This window comes from Alosa sapidissima, chromosome 9 (genome assembly GCF_018492685.1).
Source record: "Alosa sapidissima isolate fAloSap1 chromosome 9, fAloSap1.pri, whole genome shotgun sequence".
Taxonomy (NCBI): Eukaryota; Metazoa; Chordata; class Actinopteri; order Clupeiformes; family Clupeidae; genus Alosa; species Alosa sapidissima.
The window spans coordinates 6,819,895-6,842,235 of record NC_055965.1 but is presented as its reverse complement, the minus strand read 5'-3'; the positions used below and the strand labels follow the sequence as shown (position 1 = coordinate 6,842,235).

The following is a 22,341-nucleotide window of genomic DNA, read 5'->3' as shown; positions in this document are numbered from 1 at the left end:
AAGCTACAGGGAGAGAAAGAGAGGGAGAGAGAAGAAAAAGACGAAATGATATAGGCGGTCAAAGGCGGGGTGTCACCCCAAGGAAGAACTGAAGAGGCTCTGTGAAGAAAAAAATGAAAAAGTGGAAAAGGGTGTAAGAGAGATGGCACAGAAGACAGAAAAACTCAAAAGGGGGGAAAAAAAAACAAGGGGAACAAACAATAAAGGAGGAGATGGAAAGAACAGAAGAACAACAAGAGAAGGGGGGGGTGAGTGGGTTGCGGGGGGGGTGAGAAAAAGCGAGAAACAAGTCAAGAAAGAATGGAGAGACAGGAAAACAGAAAAGAGAGACAATGTCGCTGAAGTACAAAGCTCTGAGAAGCGGCGTCTCCTCTGCTCTCAGCCAGCCTAATTCCTCCCAGCTCTGAGATGGGGGGTAAGCCTGATTAACTGGGCCACTTGGAGAGCGAGTGAGGCATTAATGTGCACACACACACACACACACACACACACACACACAACCACATTCACTTACAAACACACACACACACACACACACAGATACTCAGTACAAAACAGTGGGAGTCTATTGCCACTTTGAACTTGGCCACCATTAGATGCTTGACGCAGCTCTGAAGAGGGTTGTTGAAAGGAACCTGAGCATTTATGATGTATATTTCTTTTACTCTGTCATCTTCCTCTGCTTCTGTGACAGCCTTTGAAATCTGTCACATTCTCATCCAATTTAACAGCAGGGGGAAAGACAATTTTTTTTATCGCATTTTTGTTTCTGAAATTTCAGGAATTTCTAGTGAAGCCCTGCTGAATTGACTAATCACAGTTCAAATGTCTATTCACAGATGTAATTAGAACCTTCTTGGCTTCATTTGGAACTTTTGTAAATTAAAGAAATGTGTGAAATTTCATGTTGCAAATTTTTTTTTACATTTTTGTTATTTATCTTTGCCCCTTCTTTTTCAACAACGTGACTAAGATAATCAAATGAAATGTTCCTCTTCAGAGAGGACTCCATGTTTAATAACACAGGACGCACATAAGAGCTAATAATGATGTCTTTATTAGCAGCCTGCCAGATAACTCACTGACAGACAAAAGCGTTGCTTCAGCTGGGACGTAAACTTTGCCACTCTGACCTCTGACCCTCAGCGGCGGCGCGCCTCGGAGAGATGAAAGATGGGAGGCAGTGACGTCTGGCTGCTCTCCTCCGCCGAGCGTGTGTTTACACGGCGCGGTGGAGCTCAAAGGGGCCCAGCTGGAGCTCAGCAGCAGCCAGAGGAGGTGGAGGAGGAGAGGAGGGGAGCAGGAGAGGAGGGGGGGAAGGAGAGGAGAGGAGGGGGGGGGGGAGAAAGAGAGTGGAGGGGGGGGGGTGTCTGTCTGAGAGTTTAAACTTGCGGGCCGATAGGAGTTTGTTTGAGGGGGCCTGAGATGCAGCACCAGACTTGAAGAAGCTGGCGGAGAGGAGATCTGAGAGAGTAGCACTTTCTGTAACAGCTACATGCCCAAGTTGGGAGTTTAAAGGACTGGATGAAAGCGTCTGGCAAAAAAAATGCATGCTTGGCCAAGTCTAACTGTCCGAGGTTATGGCCACGACTCAAAAGCGTTTAACATGGCATTCAAAAGATTCATTGATCCTCAGAATAATAAACAATCTAAAGACAACAAGAGCTGTTAGAAGAGCGAAAAGTTAGGGGCTGGGTGGGAGACGCAGGCCTGAGGATGATTAGGAGACAAATAAAAAAGAGGAGTTTGGGGGCGGGGGGTTGAGGGGGGGGGTGACGTCAGGTCAGGCGTTCTGGAAAGATGACAGCTGGAGATCAACTGCGGCAGGGCCCCCCATGCCCACCTGTTAGCTCCCCTTACCCTACAGGACCCATCAGCCTTTGAACGGGTCTGGAGCAGGCCAAGCCAGGTTGGCCCTCTGTGGACACTTGTTTCTCACATGGCATGCGATCTCTCCTCACTTTTACTTTGATGATGATGATGATGATGATGATGATGATGAACCTAAACATCTTGATGTGCACTTTTCTGACTGATTTATTGAGAATTGTCTGACCAAAATGATGGAAGGATCTTTTCAAATATGTCCAGAAGAATCGCCTCAAAACGGACGCCTGGCTTTGCATCATTCATCAGCGTTTACATCTGCTTTTCCCAAACAGAGTCACAACCCCAAATGGGTCATGGACCTGTTTTTATTCAGTTGCCAGTTGGCAGGGTATATAATGTACAGCAATCATTTTCCTGATGAAAATAGAAAAAGCGTTCTTTTTTTTCTGCTACTCAGACTGCTTGGCTGAAATGCTGTGCAGGGCTGACTCTCTTTCTCTTTGTGTGAGCCTGGTTTATACCTCTGGCCTAGGGAACACTGAGTGTGACCTCTATGATTCCCTCACTTTCAATGACATGCATGATGTCAAAATGAAAACACACCAAATCCATTTGAAATGGAGATAGGACGCCTCAGTGAGTTTTATGTGGAGAGGTGCTCAGTAAGGAAAGCTTAGAAATTAACAAATTGGACAGACATCTCCAAATGAAGCAATCTCAGAATAGGGGAAGTGAAAATATGTTTTCCCTTGCCAAAAGACTTCCAAGAGAAGTTTTAACAGCAGAAAAATTAGTCAGTCATGTTTTGTCTGTTGAATTGTTTGTATTGTGTGTGTGGTGTGTTGGTGACTTGAAATAAATATGAAATAAATACATGTCATGTTTGTTTTAAATTCATGCTTTCTTTTGTTCTAAGTTGTTTATAAATAGTTAATACATTTTGTAGAAATTCATGATATTTTTGTTTTTGTCCCGGGGAGACACTGAACCTCTCTATTGGGTTGCAAGTTCAGAAAGTTTTAGAACGAATGATTTACATAGTTGAAGAGAGTAAACTTTTCCCATAAACTCACTCAAACGTCTGGAAATCTTAATTTACTGATCGCTCAGATTACACTGCTGCAATCTTATCTTTATTATGCACCAGTGTGATGAAGGTACCCAAAATAAAGTACTTTTGTTTACATTCTCATTTTATCAACAGAACAAAAGAGTCCGTCCTTGAGGCCTGCTGTACTAAATGAAATAAATGAAATAATGTCCTATCTCAAAAGATGTCCTCTTTTAGAACATTCTTTAAAGACTACATAGTTTATATCCTGCAAGGAAACACGCCAATGTTAGCAGTTCTTGTCCTTTATTTGATTGACATGACCAGGAAGCCTAATAGCTATCCATTGATTAATATAGTTAACTAACCTATCTATCCTTAGTGTTCTATCCATGACATCAATGACAGACTTTCAATACTCTTTTTCCAAGAGGAGATTCAGTCTATAAATCACACCTCAGGGGTCCAAACATGAAAACCTCTATTTTTCAGGAATCCTCTTGATGTCAGAAAACACACATTGTAGTCCTCTTCAGCTTACATAAGAGAGGCAGCGTGATCAGTGAAACTTTTTGTCGAGGTTGCGGTTAATTGAGTGGCTAACCTCAAGCCTGACTTGAACCAGAGCATCACAATGGGGCCAAAAGCTTGACTGACTTGTCAGACACGACTCTGGCAGGAGAACAAAGAGGACAGTATTAGGTTAATGGACTTGTCGGCGCGGGGACCATGCCATGCATCAAACGCGCTGATTCACGGCATAGATGTCTGGTGTGTGTGTTTTTTTTTCTTCTTTTCTTGAGTTGAGCTTGGCATTTGAATCTGTCAAGCAGAGTTTGACATGTCTGTTGTGTGGATCACATTTTTTGAATGTATAAAGACAAGACTCTTTTGAAAATGAACTTTTATTGTAGGCTATGGTTTGTCTTCTTCACTGGTGTCAGTTCTTTTAAAGAATTATAATTCGTCCCCAACGCCTTTTACTTTACAGTATATGAAAATTTTACTTTGTGTTATAGTTTTGAATATGATAACTTTTTAGGCTAAGATATGAAAGAGAAGTATTTTTCTTCTTCCAATACCCCTGCCCATCATTTTAAATACTGGCTAAAGAGAGACTCGCCAAAGCATGGAATTACAGCGACTGAACTAGTTTCTTGTACTTTATTAAAGTAGAAATAATATCAAGTTTGAGGCCGTGCATCCCCTGATAACTGTGTCTGAGATATTTGGCTGTGGATAGCGGCGTTTTACATCAAAGCCTCTCGATCCATTTCCATTTTATCTTTTTAACATGCAAGGACAGCTAAAACTTCTAGTGCCTCACCAGAACACCAGGGGGCACTAATGTGAGCGCCTCTCTAATAATAACAGGGCATGTCGGAGCAGAAGCCATAAGACATTCTGCTCTCAGACCGTCATGGGACCTAAAGACTAAACTATGTCAGTCTCATATGGTTTAATTAAAAAGCCATCTAAGTGTTTTCTACATAATTTTAATTATACCACCACAGAGGCCTGTACTTAACTTAATTTACACATACACGCCTCATAATGTAGGCGGCGAGCGGGATTAAACTGGTGAGTTAAAACTTCACAACTCCATGGTAAACTTTTATGATCCGAAGCATCACTGGTATTCTTGACAGTAACAGGCGCCTGTACAGCTGCGCTCCTCTGCAGTCCTGTACCACTGTTGTGGGCTATAGCCTAGCTGTCTATGCTGGCTTGTTTTTCCCATACATCGCTGGGCTCTTGTGTCTAAATAAGCATTAACCCCTGCAGTGTGTCCTCTCTGTGTTCCCCGATCCTGCTGTTTGAGTGTCGTGAGAATGCCTTAATTTGCTGACGGGAACTTCTCACGCCGAGTCCGCCACACAGGGGAGCCAAACACGATTGGAAGGGAAAGGACGGCGCTCGCCACAAGATCTGCTCCCTCCGACGGCAGAGAGAGATAGAGAGAGAAAGAAAGCAGGCTTCAGAAATCATGAGAGAAACTCCTCTATTCTCCAGACAGACACAAACAGTAGTTTCACCAGCTTTGTTTTTCCCCCTCTCTCCCTCTCTCTCGTTCGTTCGTTCATTCTTTGTGGTGCAAAAAAGAAGGCAGCGTTGTTGTCAGTGGTAAAGCTGCCGCCGCACCTGGCGTCCCGCGTCTGCTCTTTGATCACTTGTCGAGCGAAATTCCGCCGCTGGATTAAAGCAAGGGGGGCTTGGAAGGAGGGCAAGGGAAAGAGAGAGAGAGAGACAGAAAGTGGGGGATGGAAGGAAGACCTGTCTAAAGGAAGCTCCTTTTCTCGCTATGCGCAGGTATTTGTCTACGTGTCCTATCCCTCGCCATTATTAGAATCAACATGAAATATTGAATTTGTTTATGGCTCACCCTGAGCTATTCTGTCTCCACGCCGGCCCGGTCGCGGAGACACCCATACAAACGGCCCTGCGAGATAATGAATGTTAGCTTTCATCTGCCCAGCACAAACGGCTGTCTCCATGTGAAGCCAGACATGTGCAAACTACAAAGAGCTCTCTGCTCCTGTGCGTGCAAGCACAGCTGTGGCGAAAGAGGATCTGATGCTGCTGTCTTTCTCTCTCTCTCTCTCTCTCTCTCTCTCTCTCTCTCTCTCTGCTCTCATTTCTCACTAGCTCATTCCCGTCCACCCATCATCAACCATCTCCTTACTTCTCTCTGTCACTATTTTTCAACGCTGGCACACCTGTTTTCACACACCATCCAGCAAGCAGTTGCCTGTCAAAGATTGACGTCCATGGTCCAAGCCAGTGGAAATTTGACAACTCAACTGTGAAATGAACTCACTGAAAAGGCCAACCAAGCAGTCAGATGCTCCATCTGAACATGTGATAGGGAAACCACACTCTGCTATGGATGCGATTCGTACAGCAGCTTGCAAACATGACCTAGAAGTACAGTTTACAGTTACAGTTTACAGTTAAGATTGGATTTAGCGCAAATTACACAGAAATATTCTTAAACGCTGTCATTCCAGGAAAAATAGACTCTACGCCGAATCTGTTGCAGAAGATTACAAAGCATTTCAAACTGTCAATAGACAAAGAACCCTCATCTGACCTGGGATATGTGCCATGATGTACTGTACTTGTCCCAAGGTCAAAAGGTCACGCCAATTGCCAGGTGTCTCTTTATGAAGCTTCAGGTTCCCTGGAGTGCCATCTGTTGGGCAGGTGAAGGCCATGGAGGACACACGGCATACTCATACTGGCACATCGTAGTGGAATCTTTACAGTGCTGGAAACCGAAGATGCCCCCCATATGGATGTACTTGGTATGTTTATTTTCTCACGACCACAGATCTGTGGTGGTCTTACCACTGCCAACCAAGCATTGAAGGTGCCTGTGTGATCTCCTATTTACGTGATTTTAATGTACACTGTTTGAAGAAATATGTCCAAATGTGTAAAATATGTCCCTGTGTGTGTGAGAACAAGAGAGTATGTGTGCATGTGTGTGATTGAGTGAGTGAGTGAGTGAGTGAACAAGACTAGCAAAAACAAGAGGGAGAGAGAAAATGAGAGAAACTTCACACAGGGCCGCAGTGCGGGAGGCAGGGTAGATGGGTAGCAGCTGGGGGATCGCCATGGCAGCTGTTCCCACGGAGATCTCACCAGGGGACCTGCGCGGTGTGCAGGAGCCAGGAGAGGCCGGCCCTTTGGCTCGGCTCCTGCCCTTTAAAAACACGGCAGCATCAATGCATCTGAAACCGAATCAAAGGGCCCACCAGGGCCCCGGCTCGCTTGTGCCAGTGCCACCTTCTCCACAGGCCGCCCACATCTCTGCCCACCCGACCGTCCGCTCCCGCCCGCTCCCGCTCGCTCCCGCTCGTCCCCCCGCTCGTCCTCCCGCTCGTCCTCCCACTCGTCCTCCCGCCCTCTCTGGCAAAGTTCACACAGAAACCGAGGATACTAAGTGAAATCGGTTGCCTTCACTGAGAACCGTTGTCGCGCATCTGACTGTCACTTAACCACGAACTTGAACTCAGAGTAGAGTTCCAGGGGGGGGGACGAGGGGCTGGGGACGGGGTAGGGGTGCAAGCAGTGGGGGGGTCACTGCTGAGATGACGCAAGTTGAGGTCACCCACCCCATTGTCTTGTCCAATTCCCTTCCGTGGCGCCGATCCACTGACCCTTCATCTGCATTGCACAGCAATTATGGATTTTTCACCGAGGGCTGCTGGACGCCCATGAAAGGCTTCTGTTCTCTTTCCTGAGGGATAAGGGGTGCTATGGAGATCGCTGAAGTAATTTTCTTCCAGGAACACGCCCCCCACCCCCTTTTTACCATCCCAGCTCCGAAAAGCTTAGTCCAGCAATAGGGGGTTCATTGGGAGAGTGGGCCCTCTGTGTGCCGCTCCCTCTTGAAGCATTGCTACCATGCAGTGAGTGTCTAATGCTCCTCAGACTGAAGGTTTTCTTGGGGAGGACAGGGGGCGAGTTTGAGAAGAAAAGAGGCCTAAATAACCATCCTCCGGTCCTCCAGAGTGGGGAGTGGGCTTCGAGGGGATGGACGCCAGTAGCCCGCAAACTCCTCCTCCTCCTCCTCCTCCTCCTCCTCCTCTTCTCCGATGGCCGCGTTTCATGGGAACTTGGGCGCTGTAATCCTGCTTTGGCTGGAGTGGACTTCTCTAAACAAATCCTCTAGCTTTAAGGCCCGCTGCTTCTTGAGTGGGTTCTGGCTCGCCTTTTGCTGCTGCATAGGCCAGTGAGTCTCTTTCTTTCTTTCTTTCTTTCTTTCTTTCTTTTTCTTTCTTTCCTTCTTTCTTTTCCTCTTTATCTCTCTCTCCCTCCCTTCCTTTTCTCTCTCCTCCCCTCCTTCTCTCTCTCTCTCGCTGTTTTCCTCTCATATGTTTCGTATAAAAAAGAAAACCCTACCGTGGTGCAAATCCCCTCCTCCACCTCCCTCTGTTTCTCTTCAAAAAGCAAAGGGGGCAGAGGAGAGAAAAGGAGTGGTGGATGAATAAGCCGGGCCAGCGGGGGATTGTCAAGCTGAAAAACTATCTGACCTGCGCGGAGGGGCAGTGGGGATAATGGAGTTGGCAAGCGGGGGCCGGCGGGTGAGAACGGGCACTGGCTAGACCATTAGCAGTCGGGAGCAAAGAGGGCACGCTGTCGCGGGCATCCACAATCACCCCGGCCCGCCAGCCGCAGACACCGAGCGGGGGATGGGGGGTTGGGAAGAGCGAGTGGCCCGGGGTTATGGCTGATGCGAGGAGGTCACACAGAACAGATTGGAGTTCATTTGGGGGAATCACTTGATAAGGGATTGCAACAGCAAAACAAGCATGTTTGCATAGTGTACTATGCATGTAGTGGAATTTCCGCATTAGTTGTGATGGATAAACCAAGAATAGTTGGGTCATCAAGGTGCTCAAGGGAATAAACACATTGTCTCACACTTGATGTCTTTAAAACACTTTTAAAAGACATCAAGGGATATAGAAATATAGTAACCATCCAATATCCCTTGAGATTCAACAGGGATTGACTCATTTTCGAACAGATTTGATGGTATATACATACACAGAGGCGTTCTTGTGTATGTCTGCATGTGTATGTGTGGTGTGCATATGTAAAAGGTGGGTCGGTGGGTCGATGTTTATAATGCTTAAGCTCTGTGATGCAATACCCCTCCACTGAATATGAGCCGTGTGCATTGTCCACCTACGTGAGGAAGAGGAGTAAGTAATATAAGTAATCTTTAATTGTCCAGGATTTACCTCAACTATCTCACCGACAACATCTTGAATTCGAAGGCAAATCAGCCATCCTTATGTAATGTGTTGTGCGCATGTAGATTGGTTGTCGTCATGTCACAGCTTGAGCATGATGGTTCATGTTTCAGCACGGCTATTGTGTACGTCCTTGTCTGTTCTGATTAGGTCTCCTGAAAGCAGTGTTTGTACTAACTCACTTCCACTGACAGAAAGTTTTGAGTGACTTCAACTAACGCAAAGTCACATTGGAAAGTAGATGTATCGGAACAAACCCAGTAGTAGCTAGACAGAGAGAGCGAGAGAGACACACACACAAAAGAGAGAAAGAAAAAAAATGGGGAAAAGGAGACTTTTAAGTAGACTTCAACAGAAAGGGTTTGCTATTGACAGAAGTGCTCAAAAAAGACGTATACTCCCTTTTCGCAATTACTTTGTGCCCTGGCAGCCTGTGTGGTTTTCCCATGTTTTTGTGTTCGGTGTGGTTTTTCAAGACCCTCTCTGATGAAGAATCTGATGAGGCAACCCACCACATCTGAAAACGTCTTGCGGCTCCAATGTCACTTGCGCCGACAATCATTAGGAGACAGCATGAAAGGAGGACAACACACCGCGTGCGGAAATTGATCCGGCTAATTCAGCTCGCCAGAAGTACACCTGGAACGCGGATGTCATCCAATGAAAGGCAGGTAGTGGGCTCCAGCATAAACTTTTACTTCAGTGGAACTTTTCTTTTTTCTTTTTACTTTCTTTCCGGCGCGACTCGTTTCCTCCTCCATGGCGGGCCGACTTCAATGCTCGCCCGGGCACCTGATTGCTTTTGCGGTTGAGGCGGGCGACACCTACCGCTGGCCCCTGGCCCCGGACGTCCTCATCTCTTTTGTTCGAGGGAGGGGGGCTCTTTTTGTCTTCGGCGACTGAAGTAAACTCGGCATGGTCTGGCCGCGTGCTTCTCTCGCTGCACTGTTGTGACAAAGGCTTTGATGTCCCGTCCATGCACCCCCTGCTGTCGGTCCCCTACCCCGTTCAACAGAATGTTGTTTAGTTCAAAGCGAAGAACAGAGGCGATTCTCTGCTTTTAAATTATTAGCTCCCTAAGTCGCCCGTAATGATATAGTTTGACTGAAGTGTGCAGTTTATTAACTACATAAAGACGATATTATTAGCGCGGGGAAAGGCAATCGGCGGTTTCGCCTTTCAGCTTAGCAGCGGGAGTCGCAGTGGCTTTGATCTCAATCACTGCTAAATGTCTTTGTGAGATAGTGGGAGCTGCTGGAACCAGCGTGGGGACCAGGGCCACATCAATTATTAACTTTCTTCCTTTCTCTCTCTCTCTGTCTCTTTCCCTCTCCATCTATTTCGAAATTAAAGCCTTCTTCATGTCCTATTTTGTTGTTTTTCTTCTTTCTTCTTTTTTTTTGTCAGATGGTGGCTCGTCCGCGTCCTCAGCCGCTGCGGTGTCCTTTTCACCGTGGCCACTTGTGAAGGGGTTATGCCGTCTTAAAGGTTTTTATCCAGCATCACACCAGCCTCTTCTCAACGCCATAAAGATGAGAGCCACTGAAGAGTTGGCTCAGTCTCTAAATTGTAAAGGTCACCAGAGAATACTCGTTAGATAGGAATAACTTCCAAGAAAACGATCCAATTTGCAGCCTAAATTCATGAGCTCATGGAAGCTTTATTAAGTCAACTGTCGTAGACTTGCTGGATTATGGGGCCAGTGTGAGAAAACAACACGTGTCTGTTTCTGCACTTCACAAGAGCCTTAGCCATCATGCAAGCATCCGGCCATCCATGACACGGATTATTATTTTTTTCGGTGTTATTTGTTTTCATTTTGATGTTCAATCTTTGTGGTGGAATCAAAACCATTCAACTCAGAAAATATACTGACCCCAACCCTAACCCAAACCCTAACCCTAGGTCATCTATGAGTGTAGTGGGCTATATATTTTGGTCACTAGTCTTTTTAAAGAAAGCCACATCAGACAGTTGACCTGGTTTAGTTGTTGAATGAAAGAAATGACTGACTAAATTGAGTTTGTCACCACCAAGTAGTTATGTTGTGCAAGGTTTGACCACATGATGGCGTAGTTTTCACAGAACAACACATATTTCCAGCCTACTATAGCAACATCAATTTGGTAACTTTGAGATGTCCTTTATCCTGGTAAAATCTAGCACAGGCATAATTATAAATCATATTAATAAGATGTATCATATTAATATAAAAACAATTCATGTTTCTGCATTTAAAAGCAAATCTAGCAAAACAGTGATATCCATAAATGAACCATTACACAGCACTGTGTAATGGTTCGCACAGTCTTCATTTCAAATGTTTTAGTAGAATGGCAATCATTCAATCATTGCAATATTTACTGCAAACAAAGTTCAGACTCCATATTTTATGGTTCGTCAGTGAGGAGCGTACAGCTACAGGCCCTGACAAGTTTTTCGCCCCAAAATTCATTTGAGCCCTTCACCTAGTTCTGAGTGGCTGTCTGACAACAAGCATTAATCCACATCAGTAATGTGTTTCTGCCGTGTACTGTTAGGCAGCTACAGTACCTGTTTGTTTACTGTGTTTTCTTGTCTTCATGGAGTCTGTCAGATGTCTTGTTTTTGCCTCGGCTGCCTGACACATGGGGGTTGATGTATGGTGTGTCTAAATATAACAGGTGAGCTCGTGCAGAACTGCGTTGAAGTGACGACGTGGGAGCTTCATAGAGCTTCTTTGTGTTCAGCCTACACAGGAGCACATGCAGAGAGAGAGACACAGAGAGAGAGGGAGAGAGAGAGAGAGGGAAGGAAATAGCGGTACACACACTGAGGCTTGCGTGTACACACACAGACACACACACACACACACACAGACACAGACAAGAGGGAAAGAAGTAGTGATGGCCACAGCGGGAAATACAGACAAAAGTGCACACATTCATAGTGCATCTCTCTCACACTCACCTATTAGACACGTCTATGTGAGGAAAGTTACATTACTCTTTTTTAGTCATTGACATTAGAAGTAGGGAGAGAGTCATGAAAGTAAAGCTAACTATTGTATTTCTGTTACAAGCTGAGTAATGAGACGTATTCGTATCCAGCAGAATTGGAGATGGTAGCAGTGAAAAAAGGTATTAGCCTACGATCGGCTTTGAGCACAATGAGCTATATGACGTGGGAGTTAAACTGTATCACCATATTCACTTATGGACCTAAACTGGATCGTGTCCCGATTTTTCTGTTTAGCTGTGTCTTTTAAATTGCAGTAGTTTGAAAAATTAGCATGTTAGCTATCATTAACCTTGTTATGGCAGTAAAAACTCCCTCAACTGCTTTTTACTGTGAGTGGTTTTTCAAATCAAAAAAGCGCCCCGGCCAACCTTTCTTGTAAAAAAGAAGCCTAGTCTGAAGTAGCCTACTTGTTCTCCAAAAATGTCCTATAGGTTAACAACAAATCCAGTTAATGTTTTTGTTGACAATGACAGGAGCAGGTAAAGCTCAAGCTTTCTTTTCTTGCTCTTTTTCTGACAGGAAACAGGAACAATGGAGGATAACTACAGTATGCACAGAAGGCATTGTTGTTCACTAGGCCTACCTAGCTCTTGTGGTTACCTCACAAAAACACTACTGAAACCTTGAACAGGAAGAGGGCGGGGATGATGCAGTACCTCAGTGCATTTGTGTGCGTGTATGTGTGTTTGTGCGTGAGAACAAGACCATGTTGGTGTGTGTTCATAGCATCTCAGGCTTTGCATTGTAGAGAGACGTGCTCTTATCGCCTTGTCGTGACATTCACGTATCTACCTTGGGGAACATTTCTGAAGCACACTTCTCATGGTTTCACCACTTTCCTCCTCTGTTAGAACAGTGAATGGAGTCTTCTAGAAAAGGATAGTTTTGGAATCTGTTTTTGTCTGTTTTTTTTTCTTGAACATTGGATGTTGGAGAGCCACCATGCCTGTGATCCTAGGGGAGGTCAGCATTCTCACCACCCCACTTTCGGGGGTCCGCATCTGGGCTCTTGTCTCGGGATGTGTCACCTTCAGCCTGGTGGCCTCCATGGTAGAGCCCACCACCGTCCAGCACTCCGAGCTCTTCCGCACCTTCTGCATGTCCACCTGGTGCCTCTTCTTCACCCTCAGCCTCCTCATCCTCATCATCACCTACATCCAGTTCCACAGCCTGCTGCCGCTTTCCTGGAAGAACCTGACGGTGACCGTGGCCGCCATGGCCGCGCTCATGGTCTTCACTGCCACGCTGGCGTACCCTTGCCTGGCGCTGAGTGAGAACACAACCAAGGAGTCTGTCATAGCCACCATCTTCTCAGGCCTGACCTTCCTGGCCTACGCCACAGAGACCCACCTCATCCGCCGGGAACAGAAGGGCTACATGGCCACGGTACCCGGACTGCTCAAAGTGCTCCAGGTCTTCGGAGGCTGCATGGGTCTGCTGCTGATCGCGGATCAGGTGTCTCACAGGAGCACTGGGTGGGAGGTGGCGATCCCCGGGATGGCGTACGGCCTCTGTCTCTCAGCCTCTTTGGGCACAGTGGTGGTCATGGTGGGAGACTGCGCTGGGCGGTGCCCGCTGCCGTTCGACCGTGTCCTGGCCGGCTTGAGTTCACTGGGAGTCCTGCTCTACATGGTGGCGGCGGTCGTGAGCTCCACCAAAGTGCTGAACTTGTACAGACCGAACCCATCTGAGGGGAAACTCATCATCGTCTCGGAGATGGCCTTTGCCTGCATCACCTTAGTCAGTTACACCGTCGATCTGGCCTTCTCCGTCAAACTCTTGTGTGACAGAATCTGAGCTTATGTTTGGGATACTGTGTATTTATTTATGTGAGTTTATTTAAAGGAACCTGCTGTGATTAACTGACATGAAATATGTGAAACTGACTCTAAATTAGTCAACTGTCCAAACCTGAGAAATGTATCCTCCAAATAAGCTCAAAAAACAAATGAAATGTTGTTAATGTGTCATTGAAGATGACATTGGTGTGAATTGGGTAATTGTATTTTTCCAATCCAAAATATTCAGCAGATTACCCATAAACCCAGCAACAAAATTATTAGCAGTTGAATAATTGTTGAACAGCCTAGTGATTGCTTACTCCTGAAAATGTGTATGCCACTTCAATTTTATATAAATCATACAATGCTTTACAGTATAAGAAATGTCCTTTAAAGACCACATGCTCTAATTGTTTTTTTTTTTTTACAATGCACAGTATATGTCAGAATTTTGAATGTAACACACATTGTTATTTGATGTGGGATTTGATGTGTTGACAAAAGTCAAGTCACTTTATTTGAAAAGAGCATTTTTAAAACCACAGTGTTCACCCAAAGTGCTTCACCGTTGATCACAGCTGAAAATGTGGACTACAATTTCATTCAGTGTGGTCTGGGTTCACACCCTGCCTATATCTCTGGCTGGCTTGGAGTCAGCTAGGCCTATAGAGGTCTGTATTTGCTGTTTGTTTGTGTTATAAAGCTGATTATGATTTATGAAGGCGATGAAAACATGCTTCTTTTTGTACGTTGGAGAGTTATGGATTTTTTGGATCAAACTTTTTTCATTGAAAAAAATGTATCTATGTTAAACACTGCCATACATTGGCAGTTGAATTTTAAGACACTTTTGTAGAACCTTTCCAAAGCCAACTATTTAATTTGACTCATCTCTCTCCCAAAGCATTGTTATCTTCCCTAAAAAATACTTGTAATCATTTTAATTTCACCTCGTTTTATACGCTACACAGACAGTGATGTCACACTCTTAAGACACAGCCATGGCATTTAAGGGATACAACTATTGATGCCAGTCCTACAATGTGTGCAATGATGCCAACGAGATGCAAGTGACGTGTATGAGCGGGCCTCCCCCACAAACACCGACACTTTGCTGAGAAGAAAACTAAAAGAGCAGCACGCTGTTTTGAATATGTTTTTAGCACAGGCTGCAGACGTCTCCAAATGACTTTGTTCTAACCCCACTTTTTCCATAATAAGGTAATGGAAATTCTGACGTTATTTAGACTAGACATGATACTGCAGTACCAATGTTGTCCACTGGATGGCGATACTCTCATTGCAAGTGTCATGGTCCACAAAGTGACATGAACCTGCTTGTTTTCAATTTCATGTGCATTTTGTTTTGTTTTTTCTGTTAAGAAAAAATGCACATTTATTGGCACCCCTTAAATGTTAGGTTGTGTAAAAAGAGGTATATAAAAACATCTTTTGGCAGTTTATCTTGGTCTCACAATAAAAACAGTGGGAAAAAATCCAATCTTGAAAGGAAGCAAATTTATTCTGAGAAACAAGTACCTCATAAAGAAATATACATTTTAAACAAAATCACGTGTGCCATGGCACACCTGTATTTAATACTTTGTACATTCCTTTGGAAAAAAGAAAAACATATTTTCTCCTTTGACATCTCATAAAGTGGGAGAATACAAAGCAAGGGGTTTGAGACCATATCTCTTTAGGTTACAATTTATTTTCCCCAGATCATCCAGATTCTTAGGTCCTGACTTAAGGATCACCCCACTGTTTTTATTGGGTGCCGATCAGCGGACTTTATTTTATCTACACTGACATAGAATGTGATAGCAAAAAAAAATGAAAATTGCGCACATATTTATAGACACTTGTCCAATATCCACACTGTCTTAATTCCATTTTCATTGAAAGAAAAATGAAAATGATTCATATCATTAAAAGAAAAGTTTTCACCACTTCAGGAAGATATTCGATTGTCGAGTATGTGGAATGTCCTGACGCCGATCCCGCCCCTAAGTTTCGATTGCTCTAGCCTGGTAGAGTCAATCCGTATTTTCTTGTTCAGGAACTGTCCGGAGAACAGTCTGCTGTTGCTGTCAACAACAGGCTGGGTGGTAAGGCAAGACAAGACAGACTGACAGCGATATCCAAAGGACTGAGAACTCTGACAGCATTCCCCCCTTTGTCATACACGCTGCGTCATCCTCTGGCAGTACATTTGCGACTTCAGTTCTTTCTTGTCGCTGGAAAATGAACTCCGCAAACGGTAAGACCAAAGCTTGGTGAACCGCTGCCACAAAATTGCGCTCGGTGTTGTGTTGTTTGGGTTAGTTTATCAGGAGCTAGTCGGCTACGATAGCTTGCTAGCGCTGTTACAGTGACTAGGTCTCAACTTTTGTGTCTGTCACGCCTTGTTTGGCGCATCAGCGTTACAGCCAACTGTTAAGAACTGCCATTTTGGCTTTATTCCTGAGATACAACTTGATCATTGAAGTTTGAAAACAGCTGGCAAAGTATAATGCAGCACCAAAACATTCATTGCTCTATTATTGAGCCAGTTATCTCTATTGTAGCCTAAATGTTGTCCTTGTGATCAACTTTATATCTCTTGTCCCCTAGCTTAATCTCATAATGATTATGCCACAAACATCTGTCATTGTTAACGTAGTGATACCAACGTTTGAAAGTGAAAAGTTGATGCAGCAGCGTTTGAGATGCCCTCGAGTTTAATATGACTTGACCACTGATCACTCCACTGAGAAATGAGTGAATTTATGTGAATGTGGCCGTTCTGAAAAAGGAGTGTAGTTTTGAACAGGTCAATGTGCCTCAGAGAACCAACATACGGCACGTGACATACTAGTGCCCACTCTAGTCTCATAAATCACTGTGTTCCAACTGAAGTTGTTTCATCATGGATTCATCATGGAGTTTGAGAGAGCGACTATAAGAGTGAGCGTGAGATCATAGGCTACATGAATTAATATGATTGACCTTTCCTGTTTCCCCTCGTCTAGGCCATTGAGGACCATGGGTTCACAACACCCAGTATAGCCCCATGCAGACAGACCCTCATGCTGGGGTGGACCGAATACTCACGGTAAGCTGCTCCATTGTGTTACCTGGGACATGACAAGGAACTGGTCCTCAGGTGGGTTATGTCACCTCGTCTAGAGTGTTCCCTCGATTTTGAGTGAAGACCGGTCTCTTCTGACCAGCCTGAGGTTCTTCTAGTCCTTTCATGGCATTTTGACAGTGATTTTTACAGTGCATCAAGTCAAACATACAATAAGTTGTGAATTTTGTTGTGTTGCTGTAGTTGTTGTTGTGTTGTGTGACACTGTTGGCTCCATTGGTTTCGAATAGGAATTTTCAAGAAGAACTCATTAAGCCTTCAGAGAATTTGGCTACATTATGAGCTCCTCTCGTTCTAGAAGGAAGTGCACACACGTTGTGGTTCACGTCCCCACAGACATCACAAGCTCAAAGCCCTTAAGGAGCTGTTGTTTACTTCCTCTTCTGGGGGATGGATTGACAGTTGCTGTTGTGGTGGACCTTAGTTAGAAAGTCACGTAACTGTGTCCCAGCATATTATAATATTCTGCCACAGAGTGGTTGATTTGCCAGTCAAAATATTAATACCAGCCATATTATAGCTTTCCTTAAACAAATCATTCCTGACACACAGATGCCACTTAATTTGTTATATGAGTGTGTGGTACCCTGGGAACCCCTTCGAAGATAAATGACCAAAAAGGGTTGAGGAAGTGTTGTTAGGTTTTCTTTTGGGGGTGTGGCTATGCAGATTTTTGCATTCTCTTATGGATTAAGTCCAGATGGCCCCCTGTGTGACTTGTCGTCATAGCAACGGCCTTCTGGAACCAAAGGGGTTAATCATCCACAGGTCTGTCAGGTGCTCACCTGTTGAGGGTGTGACCAGGGGAGAATACCCTGTGATGTTGCTACACAGGGCATTCTTAATGTGGTTCAAAACAAAACAGTAAGCCTGCTAATCCAACTGTAAAATAACGCACAAGATGTCATTTGTTACAAATATCACCTGGCTAAGTCACAATAGCTAAAACTTAGCTCAGATAGCTTGTGTAAAATATTTTCATCAGTGAATGGTTCTGCACTTCTCCTTCTCTCTTTGTGTCCAACAGCTCTTATCACTCCCTTCTGTCATTTCCCCTCCTTTTATTGATTTCAAACATGGCCTTTAAGCAGGGAGTGTGTGCTGTGCCAAGCTATCAGATGTCTCCTTCCATTTCCATTCTGTTTCTGTTTGCCCCCTCCTCTCTATCTCTCTCTCTCTCCCTCTCTCTCTCTCTCTCTCTCTCTCTCCCTCCCTCCCTCCCTCCCTCTCTCTCTCTCTCTCTCTCTCTCTCTCTCTCTCTCTCTATCTATCTATCTATCTATCTATCTATCTATCTATCTATCTATCTCTCTCTCTCTCTCTCTCTCTCTCTCTCTCTCTCTCTCTCTCTCTCTCTCTCTCTCTCCTCTCTCTCTCTCTCTCTCTCTCTCCTTCTCTCTCTCTCTCTCTCTCTCCTTCTCTCTCTCTCTCTCTCTCTCCTTCTCTCTCTCTGTGGAGACCAGTAATTTCTCCTGTCTCTCCTCAGACAGAACACAACCCCGGTGATATTGTACTCACGGTGGGAGGGAGGTGAAGGTTCCAGTCTAGGAATAAGATATTTTTCACTCAAGATGACAAAGCAAACAGTAATGGAGCCAATGTGAAACCCACACCCCAATCTCTCTGTCTCCCTTTTCTCCCTTTCACTTTCCATTAAAGAGACAGAGAAATGTTAATGTCCACCTTTTGGCAATAGAGCTATGATGAAAAGATTGCACAAGCTTCCTTATTTTTCCGTTTGCACAAGCTAAGCGATCTTAGCTTGCTCCGTTTTGACACGTTTAGCAGAACTGACACACACCTGCACAGGCTTTCATGGCAATTTATCTAATTATAGTTCACTGAGTGTCTGTGTCTTGCTGAACAGCTCCCTCGTGGGCGACAGGTGACGGGGTCTGTGGGATTGTGGGAGTTCAGAGGTCCGCTGCTGAATGCCACGGAGCAGCAAGGTGTGATTGCCAGCGAGCAGTGGGAGATAAGGAGCACTCTTATCACCCGGAGCTGCCCTGGGCACTAGAGGTGTAACCCCCCTCTGTGGCCAGACACCTGTTCCTTAAGCACACACACACACACACACACACACACACACACACTCTGTCTGTCTCATTTAGTTTCAAAACTTATTTCAGGGTTTGGTGTCAGAAGCTGTGCTTACTGATGTTGCTGTGTGGTCTGCCGAGTCCTGCACAGGTGGCAGTCTCGACATGTATGGTTATTTTTGTTTTGTTTCGGTGTGATGTTGCGTCACCGCCAGGTCACGGAGAGTGGCCCTTTCAGGTTGCCGGGTGGCAGTGGGTGTGGCTAGGCCATGTGGTCAACCAGGAAGTGACTGCTCTGTTTGGGCACAGTAGACGATGGTCACCAGCATATCCACTAAGAGCAGTGAGAAACAACACCCACAGCCACGTGAGTCTTATCTAATGGTAAAAATACCACAACATACTTTTCAGTTACATCTGAACGTTGCAGTATAACTGCTAGCCTACAAATATAGCAGTATTTTAGGGTTAATTCACTTATATAGGACAGTTGTTCTTTGTTACATTTTGGTGCCTGTTGTTAAATTTTTGTGAGAGAACTGGACAAAAAAATTCTTGCCATTATGTTGGCCAGACTGGCTGTCACCCCCGCTAATATGAAGATGAAACTGAAGTTCCAGGACTGACTTGGCCTTCTGTGTCCTGTCAGGTCATGGCATTTGCAATGAGTATGCTGCACGCTCGACAGGCTTGAGCAGCTCATTGTTCATCAAGTCGATTGGCCATTATTGTGACCCAGCCAGTTTCTGTTGAGACCAATTTGGAATGCGATATGCATAGTGAAGTGTAAGAAAATGACAGGGACAATGTTGCCACACCTGAGTGACCTGTTTTCAGAGTTTTTGCTGAGAAACGCAGATGTAATTTCAGTTGCCTCAGGTTGTTGGGAATTAAACTGAGGAATTGTTCCTGGTCTACTGATCAGATTACCGAGATTGATCTTCTTTCTCTAAACTTCTGGTTAAGGAATAACAGAAATGTAGGCTTGCATTGCTTTGGTGGCTATGAAAAGTTTTATTTTTATGTTTTTTTTCCCCTTCATTTTTGCCATGTAGCATGCTGATTTGGGAGCCTGACCAGAATAATGTTGGTCTACATTCCCAATCCAAACATCCAACCCATGTCTCAGTAACCACAAGCAAATTCCATCTCCCGTAACTGTAATGTATGTGTTTGTTTTTCTCCAACTCTGTTTCACCGCTCATCCCTGCCAGTGTGGTCAGCACCTGAGTGGTCTCCTCTGGAGAGCGCGTGCAGAATGTCACACAGGGACGCGTCTGGTCGCCTCCTAAGTTTAGATCGCCTGTGCGGCCAAGTGACCAGAAGGACAGATTCTCGGGTGGGGCAGGTGGTGTGTGTGTGTGTGTGTGTGTGTGTGTGTGTGTGTGTGTGTGTGTGTGTGTGTGTGTGTGTGTGTGTGTGTGTGTGTGTGTGTGTGTGTGTGTGTGTGTGTGTGTGTGTGTGTGTGTGTGTGTGGAGTTAGCATCTCTCACAGCTTGCTGCCTGGCAGCCTCCACACTGGGACCACTAGATGATAGACACTATCTCGCTCTTGAAAGCCGCTCCCAAGTGCCAGAACCTTTCCGATGTCTCCGCCAGTCGCATGGCATTTCTCACTCCCAGCTTCCCTTGCGGTGGTTCGTCTTTGAAGTCTTTGTCACACAGGCTCTCGCTCTCGAGGTGGCACCGTGAGGTGGTTGGCATCTGGCGCCAACGCCGGTGGTGTCTCTCAAGCCCGGGACGCAGCTGGAACAGAGACATCAAGACGGGAATTGAAATGTCAGTGTGTCACGCTGGACAGCTAATGGGCCTGTGTCGCTGTCTTGTTATTTTGCGACGAGTCCGCATCATTTGTGTGTTTTTTCAGACAGCTCCTCAGTCTCCCGGGAAACAAACAAAAGTGAGGCGAAAAACAGCCACCAAAGACGAGACAAAAATACCTTGTTTTCTTAATGATGTCTGTGCAGAATGTTCCATCGCTGATGGAGAAAAGAAACAAAGCAAAAAGCCAGAATGATAGAAAACGTTGCAGCTACCGAATCGCCTCCAATCGATGCGTCTCAGTGCACATCACGGCAGCGTTAGCGTCCCACAGGACTAGCCATTCCGGTCCTGTGGCTGCAGTGCTCTAAGTAAGGCCTCCATCTGTGTGGCACAGGTGCGCCAGGCACAGCTGCTCATAGCCATGTTAGTCACCGCATGATTGCTAAATGTGTCATCGGCATCGTTTCAGTCTCATTTCTGTGCCTGTTTTCAATTTTACAGAACGCGTCCATTTGAAGAGCCTGAGTTAAATGACTGACCTGAGTTATATGACTGAATTACAAGTCTTAAGACTTTCGTCTTATGTTGGGATTATTTGACTGACACCTAAATCTGCTTTCATTTCCTTTCTCACCGGTTTCTGTATTATGTTCCAATATTGTCTTATACCATTTTGAAGAGGAAGATTTAGAACATCTGGTTTCATGAGGAGAAATGGGACAAAGCGTTGTTTAATTTAGAGGTTGCGAGTCTTCATCAAAGAGAGCGTGTCACATCTACAGTAATTTGTGAAGGTTAAAAAATGGCATTTAACACTTGTCTTTTTGTGTGCTTATAGTGTTGTCTCTGGTAATGTTCGATGATAGACACTGTTCAGAATGTTTCATCTCCTCTCAAAATGCGGCCACTCCCAGGCTTGGATGACTGATGGGGCTTACTGAGCCACAGTAACTGTAATCACACCCATGAGCTGTAACTGAGCGCGCTCTGAATTATTGACCAGAGGACCGTTTTGGCAGACAAGAGCATCAGTAATCGTATCCCCAATAAAACACACTGACCTGTACGTGAACTCGGATTGTCAGCTGTATCAGTAGGGCAGCATTTTTACCGGGTGGATGCACGTAGGCAGGAAAGCTGTTGCCTAGTGCCTACTGATTTTGACATCATTGCTCTTTTAGTCTGAGCGAGAAACTAGAGACGTTTGTTCCAAACAAAGCACTTTGTCTGGACATGATTGGAGCCTTGTCTCTCATTCAAGAGTAATGAGTTCCACTTACCATGCGGGGTTGGTTACTGCACCTGTAAAGGGCCCTCATTAGTTAAGGTAACTGAGTAAATCATTGCTTAGAATCTGAGCTGAGACTCCCTCAGAGCCTCTGAATGTTTAGCAGACTGACTGCACAGATTGGGCAGCGTGTCGAATCGTGTTGCCTTTTGCCTTGTTCACTTCGGGCCGTTAATGGGAGCGGACAGCTTGTTTATTTGGGCATATGCTCACAGTGGCCTTGACCGGGCGGGCAGTGGTGTATCAGATCGCACGGAACGCAGCCCTGGGGGATTGCGTAGATTGATGGCATCAACCCAAGTGTCTCTCTCTCGTTCTCCCTTTTGTCTCTCTTTCAGTTGCTCTTTAGGGCAGTTGCTCTTTAGGGCTCTTTAGTGATGACTTTCTTTACTTCCCCATGCTTAGTCACAATGATCACTCTCTCATTTGCAAACTGTCACTGTCTTACTCACACGAGGCTTTGCCTGCCCATATTTCCCCCTACTTCCTCTTTTTGTCAGCATACTGTATCATTGTTATGAGCCCCTTGAGGCAAAAAAGAGGTGGTGGTAAACGTAGGGCAATTAATCAAATCAATCAATTAATCCTCAATTATGACTTCCAACGATTATAAAAAAAAAAAAAACATTATCAAAGTATACAATATATACAATATATACAATAGTATGACTATTTGCCATAATCGAGCAG

At 45.1% G+C, this 22,341-nt stretch overlaps 2 protein-coding genes across 5 annotated transcripts in view; both read left to right on the top strand.

The window, feature by feature from the left end:
- Positions 1-8,654: 8,654 nt before the first annotated feature.
- On the top strand, positions 8,655-14,148 carry LOC121718225 (myeloid-associated differentiation marker homolog). 2 transcript variants are annotated; one of them, XM_042103158.1, is made up of 2 exons: positions 8,655-11,309; positions 12,166-14,148. In XM_042103158.1, the coding sequence occupies exon 2, from the start codon at positions 12,589-12,591 to the stop codon at positions 13,441-13,443; it is 855 nt and encodes a 284-aa protein (XP_041959092.1). In that variant the 5' UTR covers positions 8,655-11,309; positions 12,166-12,588; the 3' UTR covers positions 13,444-14,148. The 2 variants fall into 2 exon arrangements, with proteins under 2 accessions (XP_041959092.1, XP_041959091.1); XM_042103157.1 differs by having other exon boundaries at positions 8,655-11,612.
- A 1,304-nt stretch (positions 14,149-15,452) lies between these two features.
- The window catches only part of LOC121718168 (testis-expressed protein 2-like), a 41,459-nt gene continuing 34,570 nt past the window's right edge, over positions 15,453-22,341 (top strand). The window contains exons 1-2 of one of the 3 annotated variants that reach the window (XM_042103055.1): positions 15,453-15,690; positions 16,442-16,524. The gene's annotated coding sequence lies outside the window, so the exon portion shown is untranslated. Of the gene's footprint in view, positions 15,691-16,441; positions 16,576-22,341 lie in introns of all 3 variants that reach the window. The other 2 variants (XM_042103054.1, XM_042103053.1) reach the window with 2 other exon arrangements.